At 37.5% G+C, this 14,524-nt stretch overlaps 3 protein-coding genes across 3 annotated transcripts; 1 reads left to right on the top strand and 2 right to left on the bottom strand.

The window, feature by feature from the left end:
* Positions 1-660: 660 nt before the first annotated feature.
* GCK72_022177 (uncharacterized protein) lies at positions 661-1,517 on the bottom strand (the record flags this gene model as incomplete). The annotated part of the gene is made up of 2 exons (XM_003106930.2): positions 661-871; positions 1,165-1,517. The coding sequence occupies 2 exons, from the start codon at positions 1,515-1,517 to the stop codon at positions 661-663; spliced, it is 564 nt and encodes a 187-aa protein (XP_003106978.1).
* A 2,460-nt stretch (positions 1,518-3,977) lies between these two features.
* Positions 3,978-5,503, top strand: GCK72_022176 (uncharacterized protein; the record flags this gene model as incomplete). The annotated part of the gene is made up of 7 exons (XM_003107019.2): positions 3,978-4,097; positions 4,282-4,421; positions 4,473-4,618; positions 4,675-4,796; positions 4,851-4,985; positions 5,069-5,229; positions 5,359-5,503. 7 exons carry the CDS (start codon positions 3,978-3,980, stop codon positions 5,501-5,503), a joined length of 969 nt encoding a protein of 322 aa, XP_003107067.2.
* Positions 5,504-6,207: 704 nt separating this feature from the next.
* Positions 6,208-8,808, bottom strand: GCK72_022175 (uncharacterized protein; the record flags this gene model as incomplete). Its single annotated transcript, XM_003106809.2, has 5 exons — positions 6,208-6,389; positions 7,192-7,612; positions 7,679-7,840; positions 8,068-8,397; positions 8,734-8,808. 5 exons carry the CDS (start codon positions 8,806-8,808, stop codon positions 6,208-6,210), a joined length of 1,170 nt encoding a protein of 389 aa, XP_003106857.2.
* Positions 8,809-14,524: the final 5,716 nt, after the last annotated feature.

Raw genomic sequence — 14,524 nt, 5'->3', positions numbered from 1 at the left:
TTTTCTCATTTCATAATTATATTCTAGCGTTCCATTACTTCAACGCATCCAAACCCAGAAAACTCAATGACATCACTATTCATTGCTCATTTTATTACTCTTAAACTAAGCAATCTTCTTTTTTATTGAGGGGAAATGATGAGATGAGAGAAAACTCATATCGTCATCTCCTCCCCTTATTTCAGAAAAAAGTTATTGGTCTTTCAGGCTCTCAATGTTTTTCGGCAGTTCGCTTGTTATTGCTACTCGCCGTTATTGTTATGAAATCGGCCGGTTGTGAGAAGAACATGTCAGAGTTCCAGAGCAAACAAAAAGGGTCCTGAGTAAAGAAATAGCTTAAATTCATGGGAAAGGGCATGAGGAATCACGATGAACTTTGAAAAATAATACGAAGACGCATAAAAATAGATGGAAACGGAGTATTTCCGTATTCTGAGTTTTTGGTTGGGCCTCGAAATGGCTTGTCTAATGTTAATGTCATTTTTTAGAAATTCGCTTTTTTCAAAAAGTGATTTGGTATTCTCCCCACAACAAACTTTTTGAGAGCACAACATCTATTTTTAAATCCATCCCAATTAAAAAAGATTGGTGTCTCAAATCCAATAGTCACACGTTTTTTCTGTCCGATCAATTTTAAAAACACAACAAAAATGCACTCACTCATCCCGAGGAAGTGCTCCGATTGTCAAGAGTTTTATCGCGTGATGACTTTCGAAATGTGTTGGTGATCCACTTCAGTACACCGCGCTTCTTTTTCGTCTCCTCCTCGTCGACTTCTCCTCCTGTGCCACCATTTTCCTCCAAGTTCGCCTCACTGCTAGATTTGGAGCTGTTTTTGGTGGTGCCTTCCAATTGGACACTCGACGATTCACTGCAGGAAAAAAGCGATTTTAAAAAATGGGAAAACGTCTTTTTTCCAAAAAAGGAGAGTGGAGCTTTTCGACCTTTTTCAGTGTGGTGTATGCTCAATCATACGGAAGAGATGAGAAAAAGAGAAAAATATCCCTAGAGAGAATAAAATACGTCGTAAAATCAAAAAAGATCAAAAAAGCTCGTTGAACAACTTTTTTGCTCATTCTTTGTGCTCAATGAGTGTGTCTGCCGTTCTGTGTCTAGTGTGACTTCCTGTGGTTTTTAAAAGTTTAAAAGACTATGAGTGCTCACCTTTTGCTGTGACCAATTTTCTTATGCAAAACCGGTTGCTCATTCAACTCAACACCTTCTTGAATCGCTGTCAAAGTCGACTTTCGGGACATCATCGACTTCGGCGGACTTCTTGGCACACTAGTCTTTGCGGGTGCAACTTGTTTTGTCCTACTGGACGATGGCCGTTGGGCGATGTTTCCGGCAGAAACGGCCGACCGCGGTTTGATAGGTACAAGCCTATCAATTGTGCTGGCTGAGCTCTGAATTTGTTGGAAGTGGTCAAGAGATTGAGCGCGACTTCGAACATTTTTCACCGGCACTTTGTGGGTTGGAAACAACCGCATATCTTTGGTTATGATTGGGGCAAGCATGGTGAAGATGAGAAGCCAGGGTTGTAAAGTGAAGTGATGGATGGGTTCTGAAAAACACAGTAAGATTAGAATCAGAATTGGAACACTAGAGAAAGTTTCAAGAGAAAAGTTTGAAAAACCCCACATCTAAACTTGGAAAAACTTAAAGGAGACATCTTGGAAGTTTTTGTGTAAACAAAGTTTTCAGGATTCTACAGGACAAACAGACACACAAACAGACGATTTGAAATAAGAGGAAAAAAGATAAGTCTAGACAGGGAGAAATATTAATATGAGTGTGATATTGAAAAGAAAATGAAATTCAAATTGAAATGAAAATTAAGAAGTGAACAACGAACACAGCGGGATTGTGTTGTGGAAGAGAGAGAAGAATAGGGAGGGTGTTTTTGGATAGAAAAGAAGGGGTGGGGAAAAGGGTGAGACGGCGAGAGTAGTGGCAGAAGAGAAGACGACCACGAGACTGCAAGAGACCAGAGGACTCTCCTCCTTTTTCTCGTTTCAGAGACTGACGATTCTGGCACACACACACACATAGACACTCCCTCTCCTCCTTGTTTTGCACAGACACACAGACACACTCTATTATTCAGAGGGGCCTCTCCTTTGGCCTACTTGACGGACGGAGGCAATGCGGTGAATGATGAAAGGACTGAAATGAATGGAAGGGTATCAGCATTCTTTTAAAAATGGAATGAATAACAAGTGAAGTAGAGTATTTGTTGTTTTTTTCTAAGAAGTTGCAGTTGTTTATTTTTATAAACGATCACTATTTACAAAGATTGGAGACAATGTGTAGCAAAACATGTAACATGATATGAAAAATGAGGATATTTTCTTATCTTAAATCGTTTAGTATGAAGGGTACGAAAAAATAATATGAAGATAACACACAAAGTAAGTGTTATTCAAATATAAGATTTGAGGCAAATGAGTTGACACCAAAAACATACACCAAAGAAAAAGGCGTTTTTGTTGAGCAGTCTATAAAGCATAGAAACCACAATTGAAGAGTGCAGCTTATGAATTTTCTGCTTTCAAGAAACATAAAAATTTTGCAGGAACGAGAATTTGAAAATCTTTATTCATAATGAACAGATATGACACGTGATTGGATTTACTCAAACCACTGATCCATGCAAAACTTCATGCTACAAGACGCCGGAAATACGGAAATACACTAGGGATCAGTGACTGCTAATTAACTAGCTACAACAGCCATTTCATATTTTGAAAGAAAAGTTTTATTTAAAAACAGATGAGGGTTCCATGCTGGTTTTGAGTTGAAGTTCAGAATAAAGAAGTGAGGTCTGATAAGAAAAAGAAAAGGAAAGTGAAGTATTACTACTCATTCTCAACCTTGAACTGAATTCGTTCAATTTTCTAAATGGAAGTTGGTATAAATAAATATCTGTTGTGTTTTATTGAAATTTTTGAAGAATTCCACTCAGAAAATTGATTTTTAAAAGAAATGCAAAAAGTTTGTTCTAACGGAAAGTGAGTTTCGAGAAATTACCCAAATATCGAAAATAAGAAAAGGAATGGGGGAACACCGATGAAGAACTTTTCAAAAAAGAATTTGGACTAACAACAACAATGTTTTTCAATAGGACTTATGCTCGAAAACTTGAGCTTTACAAGTGGGCGTTTTGGATAACTTTTCAGAAGCAGGCAGGCACAAAAAACTCAAAAAAAGTTGAAAATTACATTTCGGAAACAATATAAAGTCAGTCTTCTGCAATGGCACAAAAATAATGTGACTATTGTGGTGTAATCATAACATTACCAGCTGTTTTATATTAGTTTCTTCTGTTTGAGTGAAGTGTTCCTTATCAGATTTCGCAATAGTTTTATTTGATTGCAAAATAATTAGTCACCTCCTTTTTGCACTTTTCTAAATCAAATGTTCTTTCGAAAGGAATGAAAAACTAACAGTGAGCAAAGAGTGTCAAAACAACCAGGCTTATGAAAACAAGAATCAAACAAAAATTGGCGGGCCAGTGCCGTAGTTGTTTGCCTAATAGATTGATATAAAACTGAACCGGCATCGGCAAATCCGTTTGGATATCTAATCCACACCATGATATTTCGATTGTTGTTGTTTAGTTCGATTCTTAACTTCTTATTCCTATTTCAAATTATTTGTTCGAAGAAGATAAACTTTGAGAAAGTGTACAAAGATGGAATGTATGGTGAGGAGATGACAAATAAATTAAATTATAGGTTTCAGTTTGAAATTTTGTTTTTCAGCAAGCTTTTTGAAATCTGAATTCAATTACACATCATTTTTGAGAAGGGCTGACCATACTGCAGAGAAATATGTACCTTTTCAAGACACTAGCAATGATACATTTTTCAAAGTGGGAATGTGAGTTTTTAGAAAGATCAAAATTGACACAATATCAAGTTCATACACTTTCCAGACTTCACAAGAGCCAATTAGTGAACTACACTAAAATTAGAATGGAGGATCAATTAGGAACACTGAAAAATAAACCGTGGATGCCAATAAACGAGATTCGAGAGGAGTTTGCAAATTGTGCACTGCTGAAATTTGGCTCATTGAGTATGCATGATTTCAAAGTGAGTGCATTTTGAATAACAAGAATCTTAACTTGTCTAAAACTTTTTCCAAATTCATCACCAATTCTGTTCTGCTCCTCAAAACAACAAAAGAGCAAAAAACCCAGAAAATTCTAAAAAAGGACAATTATTTTGTCACCGCCCTCGCTTTTCTGACATCACTCTAGTTTTTCCGTGATTTCAGTACGACAAAGGAATGTACGGATGGATGAATATCATGAAATTTTCATGCGCGTTTGTCAATGATCAGTTTCTGGTTTTCGCGATGGCATTCACCAGAACTCGGTTTCGTCTGAAACAAGTGATACTCAAGAGACAAAACACGTACGTTCACTAATATCCGGTTCATTTAATAACTGTACTAAATGCTTTTAGACATTGGGCTACATCCGGAAGGAGTCTGATAACAAGAGATGTTCAAAAAATTACTGAGATATTCACGATAAGGTTTGCTCACTTTGTCAATGAAAAATTGGAAGACGAGTTTCATAAGCACTCGGTATTAATGAAAAATTTGGAAGGTAATTCGAAACCAAAAGATTAAGTTCCTGGAAACAATTATGCTTCTGTTTTTCAGCAAACCCATTACACCTTAAAAACGAGACTTTCGAAGAATTGGCGGTTGCGTACGGCCGTCTCAGAAAGCATATCAAGCTATCAGACAGCAGAGGACACACTTTCAGCACATTGGCATTCGGAGTAATAAAATTTAGAAAAGGAATAGAAGTTGCGAACTGAAATCAAATTTTCCAGATAAAATCACGTATAATGTTGACATCACCCACTAATGCTCCACAAGCTGTCGAAGCAATTTCCGATGAGCTCAGTGATGCACCTTTGAAGGTTCTCGACACATGCCACAAAGATATATGCACATATGATCATATGGTATGTATGAGAAAAGAAAAATAAGGAAGTGTTTTTTCTAATGTTTTCCAAAAACATAGATCCAATAGTTTATACTTTTCCAGAAAAACGCAACATTCAACCCAAAAACGGAAACCTATACATATGCAAAAGAGAATGCACTAATTCATACAGTTCATCCAAGATATTCGCTTATTGCATACCAGAAATCTAAACCATATTTCACATTTGAAACGATGAAGAGAAAAACTGCCACTGGATTGATGTAAGTTCCCACTAAAGAACTGTTTCCATTATAATAGAATACATTGACAGCATTAACCACGAAAGTACAGCATTAACCTCGAAAATCAATCATTTGAGTTCTTTACCAAATAAAACTTGCATTTTCCAGCGACGTCAAACAGAATCTGGACGCGAAAGCCAAGAATCTCTGGTCGTCTCTTCTTGATCAACAATTTACGTTGACTATCCATGTTCACAATCAGGAGTTGTTTCCATTCGATAGATTCCACATGACCCTTGATCGACCAAGTTGAATAGAACCAGTCAAATTTTAAATTATATAAGAAAACGGGAGATTATAAAAGTATACTTGTGGTTTGTTTTTTTTTTTTTATTTTACAAATGTATTTCAATCAAATAAATATTGCTAGTGGTTTAAGATGACAAAAGATTTCAGACGTAATGGGAATGGGAGTGAATGTATGATAAAAGTCAGTTTTGGGGGTCAGAGAGTCATGGGAAACAGATTTCCCAATCTTTTCACTATATCAATGAGATAGGGAGGGATAATTTGTTGGGTAAGTTAGAAAATTTGAAATAGAAACACAATTAGGGCACTTGGGTAGGCAGCAATAGAGAGAATCATAGATGGTCCGAGTTTGGGGATGAGAAATAGTTTGAAAATCAAATAAGATCAGAAAGGTAGACGGTTGAGAGTAAAAGAAAAACACAAAAAAGGCTCACTACTTAAATTGAGAGCAGTGGAGATTCATTGGGTACGTATCTAATCAGTTGAGCAATTACTGGAACTGGGAAATTAAGATAATTTCCAAATTACCAGTTAGCGGCTTATTCAACTAACACAATGCGGTTCCATGAACACCCACAGTTATACAATTTTTGAGGTGCAACCTATTCTATATCTTTCTCAATTATAACTACAAAAATTGTTTCTCATGGGGTATCATAAGATCAAGGAATTTCATATAAAGTTTTGTGTAGAATATACAATTGGGGCCTAAGCGTGGCTTTCCTCCGTAGTGGAGTCAGCGGCGTGGCTGGCTGGCTCAGCTTCATTGGCGACAGCTCCATCGGTTCCGGTGGTCTCTTGGATGGCCTGAGCTTCAGATGAAGAAGTGGCGACGAATGAGTCTTGAGCTGGCTTGGAAGCAACGACTGGAGCATTGGTGGAAGATGTAGCTGAAAAAAGGAAAATTTTGTGATGATATCTAACAGGACGAAAAATCGGAACGCTAGATTCTATGCTCAGACGGTAAAGATCATAGTTGTCCGGAATTCCGGAATACCGGGGTTTTATTCATTCCGGTTCCGGGTTCCGGATTCCGAAAATCGGAAAATGTCAGTCAGTCTAGCTATGGTAAGAATAGGAAAACATTTGTTGCTCTAGGTGAGAGAACTGATGACTCTCCAACTTGGCATCTGTGCATTATCTTACAAAAACATAAAAAACCTAATTCAGTCTTCGAAATAGTAACAGAGAGCTGCAGTATTATAACATACGCGTATGAAAGTACCTAAGTTTCATGCGGAACTAAAATTTGTTTATTTTTCACTTCTCTAATATCTGATCTTCTCAATTTTGCTCTGACTGTGCTTTTTGAAATAGTTAATTGTTTATATGTGTCCCTGAAAAAGGTAGGGGACGGGAAGTTCATGGATAAGGGGTGTTTGTTGACGTGATGGTCTTTGCAGACAAGATTTCATATTTTACGTAAGAAAAAATCCGAATATTTCAAAACCGCATTTTCAGAACCACTACCCCGTTCTATTCTTCTTTTTTTTCTATCTTTGATCTGTTTCTACCAACAGCTGATCCAAAACCGAACGGCGGTCTAGACAAGATACGAGAGTATACAACTAATTAAGTAACAGACATTCCGAAACTTGTTGATCAATTGTTCTCAGTGAACCCTGACGTCTCGCAACAGTTTTCTGGCCAAGCTCCACTCAAAAACAGAATTTACAACAATAGTAAACTTACAAGTAGCTCTGACGTGGTCGTCATCATCCAAACCGTCCTCCTCGTCACTGGAAGACTCTTCTTCTTGCTGGTGATGATCATCCTCGTCCTCGTCTTCGTCCTCATCCTTCTTTGGAGCAACTTCTTCTGGTTTTGGAGCCGGAGTGGCCTCTTCTTCCTTCTCAACTGGTGCCTCGACTGGTTCCTCAGCTGGCTTTTCAGTCTCCTTATCTCCGGCCTCACTTTCACCATCGTCACTGTCCTCTCCAGCGTCGGCAGCTTCAACCGTACTATCATCCTGAGCTTCTCCCTCTTCTACAAATGTGTCTTCGTCTTCTGGAAATTCTTTCTTCCATTTGGCAGCAAAAGCCTCACGGAATTGAATTGCCAAATCGGAGACCGGATCACCCTCGTTGTTGTACGTGAGACAGTTCTGGATCATCTGGAAATTCCATAGTTTACTATTTTTCTATTCTCGATTGCTATTCTCAAACCGATCTGTACTTACCAGTTTGAAGTCCTTCTTGAAATCCTCCGCATTTTCGTACTCCTCACCAATCAGTTTCTTTTTCATGGTGGACATGTCCATTGGCTTCTTGATAACTTCGTGGTAGTCAACGAGTCCAAGAAGAACAGTGTCGACTGGCTTACGGAACGGGAATGTGTAGGCCTGAAAAATTCGAGTTTAGAACTGGAATTATGAACCTAGGTATAGTTGGAAACTATGCAGAGCTGCTGAATAATTTAAAAGTCAAGGATTTTGAAAATAAATCTGAATACAAGTTTTTCTAGCGCATTTGTCTCTCAGCTATCAGACTGAAGTCCACCTCTCTTTTATTGTATCTTACTAGATAACTAGCATCCTGGATTTTTAAAATCGATTATTAAAAAACTCACATTGTGGGTGGTTTTCTCAAACTCCTTCAACAGCCCAAGGCACTTTTTGACATCTTCGCCGAGATCCTCCAAATCGTTTGTTGCCTCGTCTTCAGAATCCGACTTTGGAGCTCGCTTCTTGCGTCCACGTTTTGCTGGTGGTTGTCCATCTCCTGGTTCAGCGTTCTTGGATCCACGTGGGCGACCACGTCCACCACGAGTGGAGCTGGAGCCTTCAGGCTTATTCTCGCCACTAGCGGCACTGGCGCCACCTCGTCCACGACCACGACCGCGTCCACGTCCACGACCGCCACCACGTCCGCGTCCACTCGGCTTCTTGACGAAGTCGTCCTGAAATTTTAGGATTTTTTTTTTAAATGAAACGCTTTTCGCTTTGGGTAGTCATCGGCTTTCTTTTGCTACATAGCTAAAATTGTCTGATCTAGTTATCGTATTGGCGGTTACGGTACATAATCCTCAGCTGACCGATAACGGTTCAAAGAATCGTCTCTTATTGACGGGTTAGTTGCAAATTTTGATGTTTCTTGAGTTTTCTGAAGATGTCAAGTCATTTTATACTTATAGCCAAGCTCTTCCTACAAGAGTACTAGGCAGATAAGACACTGTAGGTAAATCATGTAACCAAAATGAATTTCTTGGTCCCCACTATTATTGATTATTGCTCACCTCATCGCCATCGTCGCTATCCGGAGTGAGAGGTCTCTTTGGGGCCGGTTGGTTTGCACTACGAGTAGTTGGCATCGTGAAGTTCTTCCGAAACCCAAAAGCTGAAACATGAAGAGTTGAAAGCTAGAATAGATAAGTTTCAGAAAATAAACGAAAAGACGCAACGAAAAAGCAACAACTGCCTCTCGTAAAATAAGAAAAACATGTTCTTCGATTCTTGCGGTTGGCAGAAAAGGGGGAGAAGAGAAACTGATAAGGAGGAGTGGCGAACGGAGTTTTGCACATATTTTTAAATGTTTTTATGCGATATAAAAAGCGGAAAATTTTATAATCTTACTCGAAAAGGTTCCAAACCAAGAAACCCAATCAGAAACCAATAGTTTCGATTTGAATTCGAAAAAAACGAGAGAGAGCGAAAAGAACAAGACAACGAGAGAACGAGAGAAAATAGGGGTGGTCTGAACAAACTGCCGAGAGCAACACAACACATATTGTGAATGAATACGGGGCCTTCTCTCCGCGGGCCACCATGCAGAGAATCCTCTAATAATAGTGCACGAGAATCGGAGCGGGAAAAGAAACGAGAGGATGCCCACCATGTGGTTATGTGTGTGTGTATGTGTGTCCGAGCGGCTCTATGCTCGCTTGCGCAACGGGGGTCTCTCGTTACTCGGTCAGAGGCAGAGAAACAAGAGAAACGAGAGCCTTGGCAGACCAGAGAACGGAGGAGGGAGGCGAGTACGGCGTCTTCGTCGTCCACATTGGCAAGCCAAGGGCAAGACGGCGGTGGTGTGGTGGGCAGCTGTAGATGCGTGAGGCGTTGTGTTGAGCGGGGTGAAGGGAGAGAGTACGGGGTCGCTCGCTCTCTATGACGTCGTCCCTCTCTCTCTCTCGTTTCTTTTTCCTCTTTTCTCTCTCGCCTCCTCTCGCTCATTTTGGCTATTTACCCATTCGCACTAGATAACAACTGGAGATAGATCTCCCACTACATACCGACTTAGAAGGTAATTGGTGTATGCGTACCTGAGAAATGGTGTCAGTTTCGATTTCAAAATGAGATGGGTTTTAGGATAACAGTGAAAAAACTGACTTGTTGTTGTTTATTGTGATAAGGATTGAAAAATTAAGAACATTGATACAAACTCCAAAAAACCATGGAGGAACATAACATTTATTGGAAAAGCTACAATCTAGTCGATAAACAAACATTTTACTGGACAAAAACAGGATGGGGAGTATCTCAGCTATTCTGACTCTGAAACTTTGTTCCTGTTTCAAAGTTTAATATTCCGAAGTGTTAACCTTCCGTTAGTCGCAAAATATCAGAAACTTGTAATATTCTCCAGAAAGACAAAACAATTCAGAAAATACCAAACTGAAAACGAAAAGATTTTTAGTTTGCACACTCGCGGTAGTTGTATTCTAATCATAGAGCACGAGTAACATACGGATATTTACCTGCTCACATGATTAGTGGTTGGATGTTTACGCTATACGGAAATATGCTGAGATACAACCGGAAATCAGGACTTTTATATTATTAGTGAGAATTTGAGTTTAGGTTTTGAGAAAAACATTTTGAAGTTTTGGTGAATTCTTATTCTGACGAGGGACCGAAACTGAAAATGCTCTGAAACATGAAGATGCTTTAAAAAGAACAAAATGAACTAAATCAGACCTGAGAGCTATTACAAATTTTTTTTGTTTCATTCATAGCTATTATCAATTTTTTTTGAAACAGTTGAAATTCAACTTAAAACAAGTTTTTTGCAAAAATAGCATGTTTCTTTCCCAAAGTAGCTTATTTTGAGTTTACTGGTCTCGTTCGAGTGAGAAGAATCAAGAAATCATGATAATCAAAGCAAAAGTAGTTTGCATTACCATTTATATTGCTCATGAATACCGGAACCCATAACAATCAAGCGAATATATTGTTTCGAGGTTTGAACTGTTTCTCCGAAAAGAATATTGTCATATCAAAACCATAAACTTAAACCATAAACTTCAAGCCACTTTTATTGTTTGATGTTTCCGAAACAATAAATGGTTTTTTTCTTAATATTTAAACCATTCAATTCCTTTTCAATATCATTGTTCTTTTGGAACTTCCTCCCAGTTTCTATCAAATACTTTGAGGATCGTTTTATTTCTAAATTATAAACCATAAAATCTCGATTCAAGAAAATTACCAAACTTTACGATCATATTCATCCAACCGACAACAATTTTCTTTATTTCCCCTTTAATAGCTCAAAGAATTTGAATACGGTACTAAGCCCACCCACTTCAGAAACTACAACCTGACTACACTCTATCCAAGACCGCCTCTCCGAAGAATGTACTCTTATCCTTTTCCTCAACACACACAATATCTTGACAACAGATGGTCTGCATCATAATGAGGTAACACTCCCTCGAAAGCACCCAGGAGGAATATAATCGCACTCATCCTCCAACTGGCATTAGATTTAAAACCATTGTGTCGGTTTGCAAAATCTGTCTGATTAGTCAAGGCTTTTAAGGTTTTGTACGTGAATGAGAAACACTTTTTTCTTTGACGTCAATTACGAGGAGATTAGGCATCGCGCAGGCTTATTTTTCCATGTTTTTTCAATGTCGAATTTCTACTATGCATCTATTCTGGAGTACTTTGGTTTTCTACTGTCTAGTAGGCTGCTTATTGTCTAAAATTGAATATTTCTTGTCCAAAAATATAATTAGTTTTCAATGCTAGCCTAGTTTTCATAGATCCCACCCATTCTTCGCATAGTAGAACATTTTCGTGAGATTTCGAAAAGTTTAGCAAATTGGAATTAGTTGAAATCGGTATTTGTTAATTTAAAAGGTCACAAGTGAGACGTAAATCAGTTGTTATCGTGTTAAATGCGGACATTTCTCATTTTGCAAGAAGGTATTTTAGTTCCTTGAGAATTTTTCTAGTATTGTTATGGCAATTGGTTGATTCACGGAAAAAGCTTTCATGTTCATCAGTTGGATTTGAAACCGACGAGTGATAATGACTGGTTTTTTATTAGTTGACAGTTTTTTACGGAAAGTTGTTATTTTTGTATCAGAAGAATAGGTTTCAAGTTTCAATATTGTTTACAGTAAAGTTATTCCGATTTCTAACCAACTATCCATTTGTCAGCAGAAAGAAATTCAATCCAAAACTTTTTTATTTCTCAAATTTTCTCAGAAGACATAAAACGACAAGTCAAAATCTTTTTTTATTCCGTTTTCCATAAATATTCAGCTTTTTGTCTCTACGGAAATGAAATCTCTCCTTTATGCAATACATCAAGAGCAATTCTTGCATATGATGATGTTTGGAGACAAAAATGATGACAAAATAAAGCCGCGTTGAGCTCGACTTCTTTTCTTATATTCCATTTGTCATCATTTTTTGAACTGAGCCGAAAATTGTGCTGTGCATACCAAACTCGGTGTGTACCAACAAGTCCTCACGTTACAAACCACAATTTTTCACAAAATTGAAAAATCCTAATCAAAGTCACCTGTTTCTTTCATATTTTAATCTCTAATGTTTCTTTTTTCCATTCTCACTAAAAAATAGCTTTTTATTCTTTCTGCTCTCCCCACTGTCAAACAAATAATGCCAAGTGGAAGCGCTCTTTCTACCCCGACCCCCGAATTTTTGTCCCTCCTCGAAACATTTTCGTCAAGTATGAGTAACCTCTTTTGATGGAATTATCAAAACGAATTTTGAGGCGCTTGCGAAAAAAAGGGGGATTTTTCATCCGCAGGCAGACAGCAGCAGTCATCTTTTTGTGTTTTCTCGCGCACTCATCATTTTGCACATTTATCCGCTTTTTCTCACTCCTCAAATATTTAGCCAATTTTTGAAGCCAATTGCTGTTTCATTTCTTTTTCTTGGAAAAACAGCTGGAATTCTGAATTCTGAAGGCATATACACTTGTGATGAGGCAGTATAGTTCATCAACGTAGTGAATTCCAAATTTAATGAAATCGGTCAATTCATCTGATCACTATCCTTGATCTCTGGATCTTAATTCTTATTCAAAAAAGATATCTGGTGTTTGGTCTTCTCATCGTATTCTAAATTTTTCGAATGTTCGATCAGTTCTTCCTTTCTGGATATTGTAAACAGAATTAGCATTTTGATAGTGTAAGACTCCCTCAGGATTAACCATGTGGATTTTAGACGGGAAAAAACACACAAAATGTGTCTTGATACAGTCTCAGCGACTGGTTTTAAGATGCAATAGCACGACTTCATAGTTTAGAGAAAAGCTTTTACGTAACCTACACAAATATCTCAAAAATTTCCCTAATTTCAATTTTATCCAATTCAGACTTTCGAAAACACATTTGCATAATACTTGAACATATTGTCAATTAGAAAGATGATTAGCAGAGGGCTCAATGACCAAATATACTGCAAAATGACTATAAAACGGGAGGTGGATCTCATTTTATCTTGTTTTGGAACATTATAATTGTTTTTTTTTCTGGCGTCGGTCGGTAGATAAGTCTAACAACTAAAATTTTGCTATCTGAGAAGAAAGGAATAACTCCGCTCAGAGAAAACATATACTATGTTATGAATAAGATAAGAAAAGAGCATCTTGAACTTTTCAAGCTATTTAAATATTCATAATGCATGTAGCTCAAACAAATCTATTCAACCCGGAAATGACTAACTGCACTTTCAGATTCACTGATTACACACCCAGGACTTGTTGTTTAGAAAAACATGTACTTCAGTTGAGAAACCCTGTTGCAAGGCTTCTCATTTTAGAATGTACTTCAGAAATAGGAAATTTTAGTATTCCACATTTTTTGACTAAACATTTTTGAGTCTAGAAACCTTACAATACTTTTTCTTTAAATTTTTCTTTTTTTCGTTGTTTTCAAAACTTTAAAAAACATAGTTCAGCATCACTTTCTATTCAATTTCTCGTTTGCAACGACAATCTTGTTTGTTTAAAGTCGTCTGGTCAAACTATGTATACTTCACCCCCACTTTCACGCTTTCTGGCTTTCTACTACATTGTTCATCAAAATTGCGTCATTTACGATAATTTTTATCAGTGAGAAAAGTGAATGGAATAAGAAAGAGTGGGAAAGTGATATGAGTGAAATGATGTATGTAGAATAAGTTTTGAAAACCTAAATTTTGCATTTTTTGCATCACGATAACTCAAACAAATGCCATTTTGATTGTTAAAGAATCTGATGGTCTAAAATAAAGTAACACACGCTCGGAATGACAGGAATGAGAGAAGTGCAACATTTTCATCTCAACCCATGAGAGATTAGTGTTGGGTGTGCCTTACCAAAACATTTGAGTGTTCAAAAGAGAGGTTCTAAAGCAAATTCTTATTTCTTGACACTGTGTGACGCGATTTCTACTCCTACTTCTGCCGTTCTTCTACAACCAATTTCTGTTTTCGTTTTGAGGTCATCCATTTCTCTACAAGAATTCTCGGCGCTACGCAATCATGCCTGTCTTGCCGTTCAATTGTATATTACGAAATGTTCACAAGCGTAGTATTCTATGATCATTGACCCACAAAATACGTTCTTTTATGTTTTTTTCTCTTATACCTTTTTCAGAACATATTTGTAGTATTTATAATAGAAATGGCATTGCTAGACTCATATTTACAAATACAAACATTAGAAAAACGTTGGGTTTCCCGATTTTTTGTCTATTCTTTTCTTCTCTGCGCGTCTGTTACTCTAACTATTTCTCATTTCATCAAAGCTTTGTGCTGCTTTCTTGTTCCGCTCAAAAAAGCCAAAGCGA

The sequence above is a fragment of the Caenorhabditis remanei genome, chromosome X (genome assembly GCF_010183535.1).
Source record: "Caenorhabditis remanei strain PX506 chromosome X, whole genome shotgun sequence".
Lineage (NCBI taxonomy): Eukaryota > Metazoa > Nematoda > Chromadorea > Rhabditida > Rhabditidae > Caenorhabditis > Caenorhabditis remanei.
The sequence above is the reverse complement of the archived record's forward strand: the minus strand, read 5'-3'. Positions and strand labels throughout refer to the sequence as shown.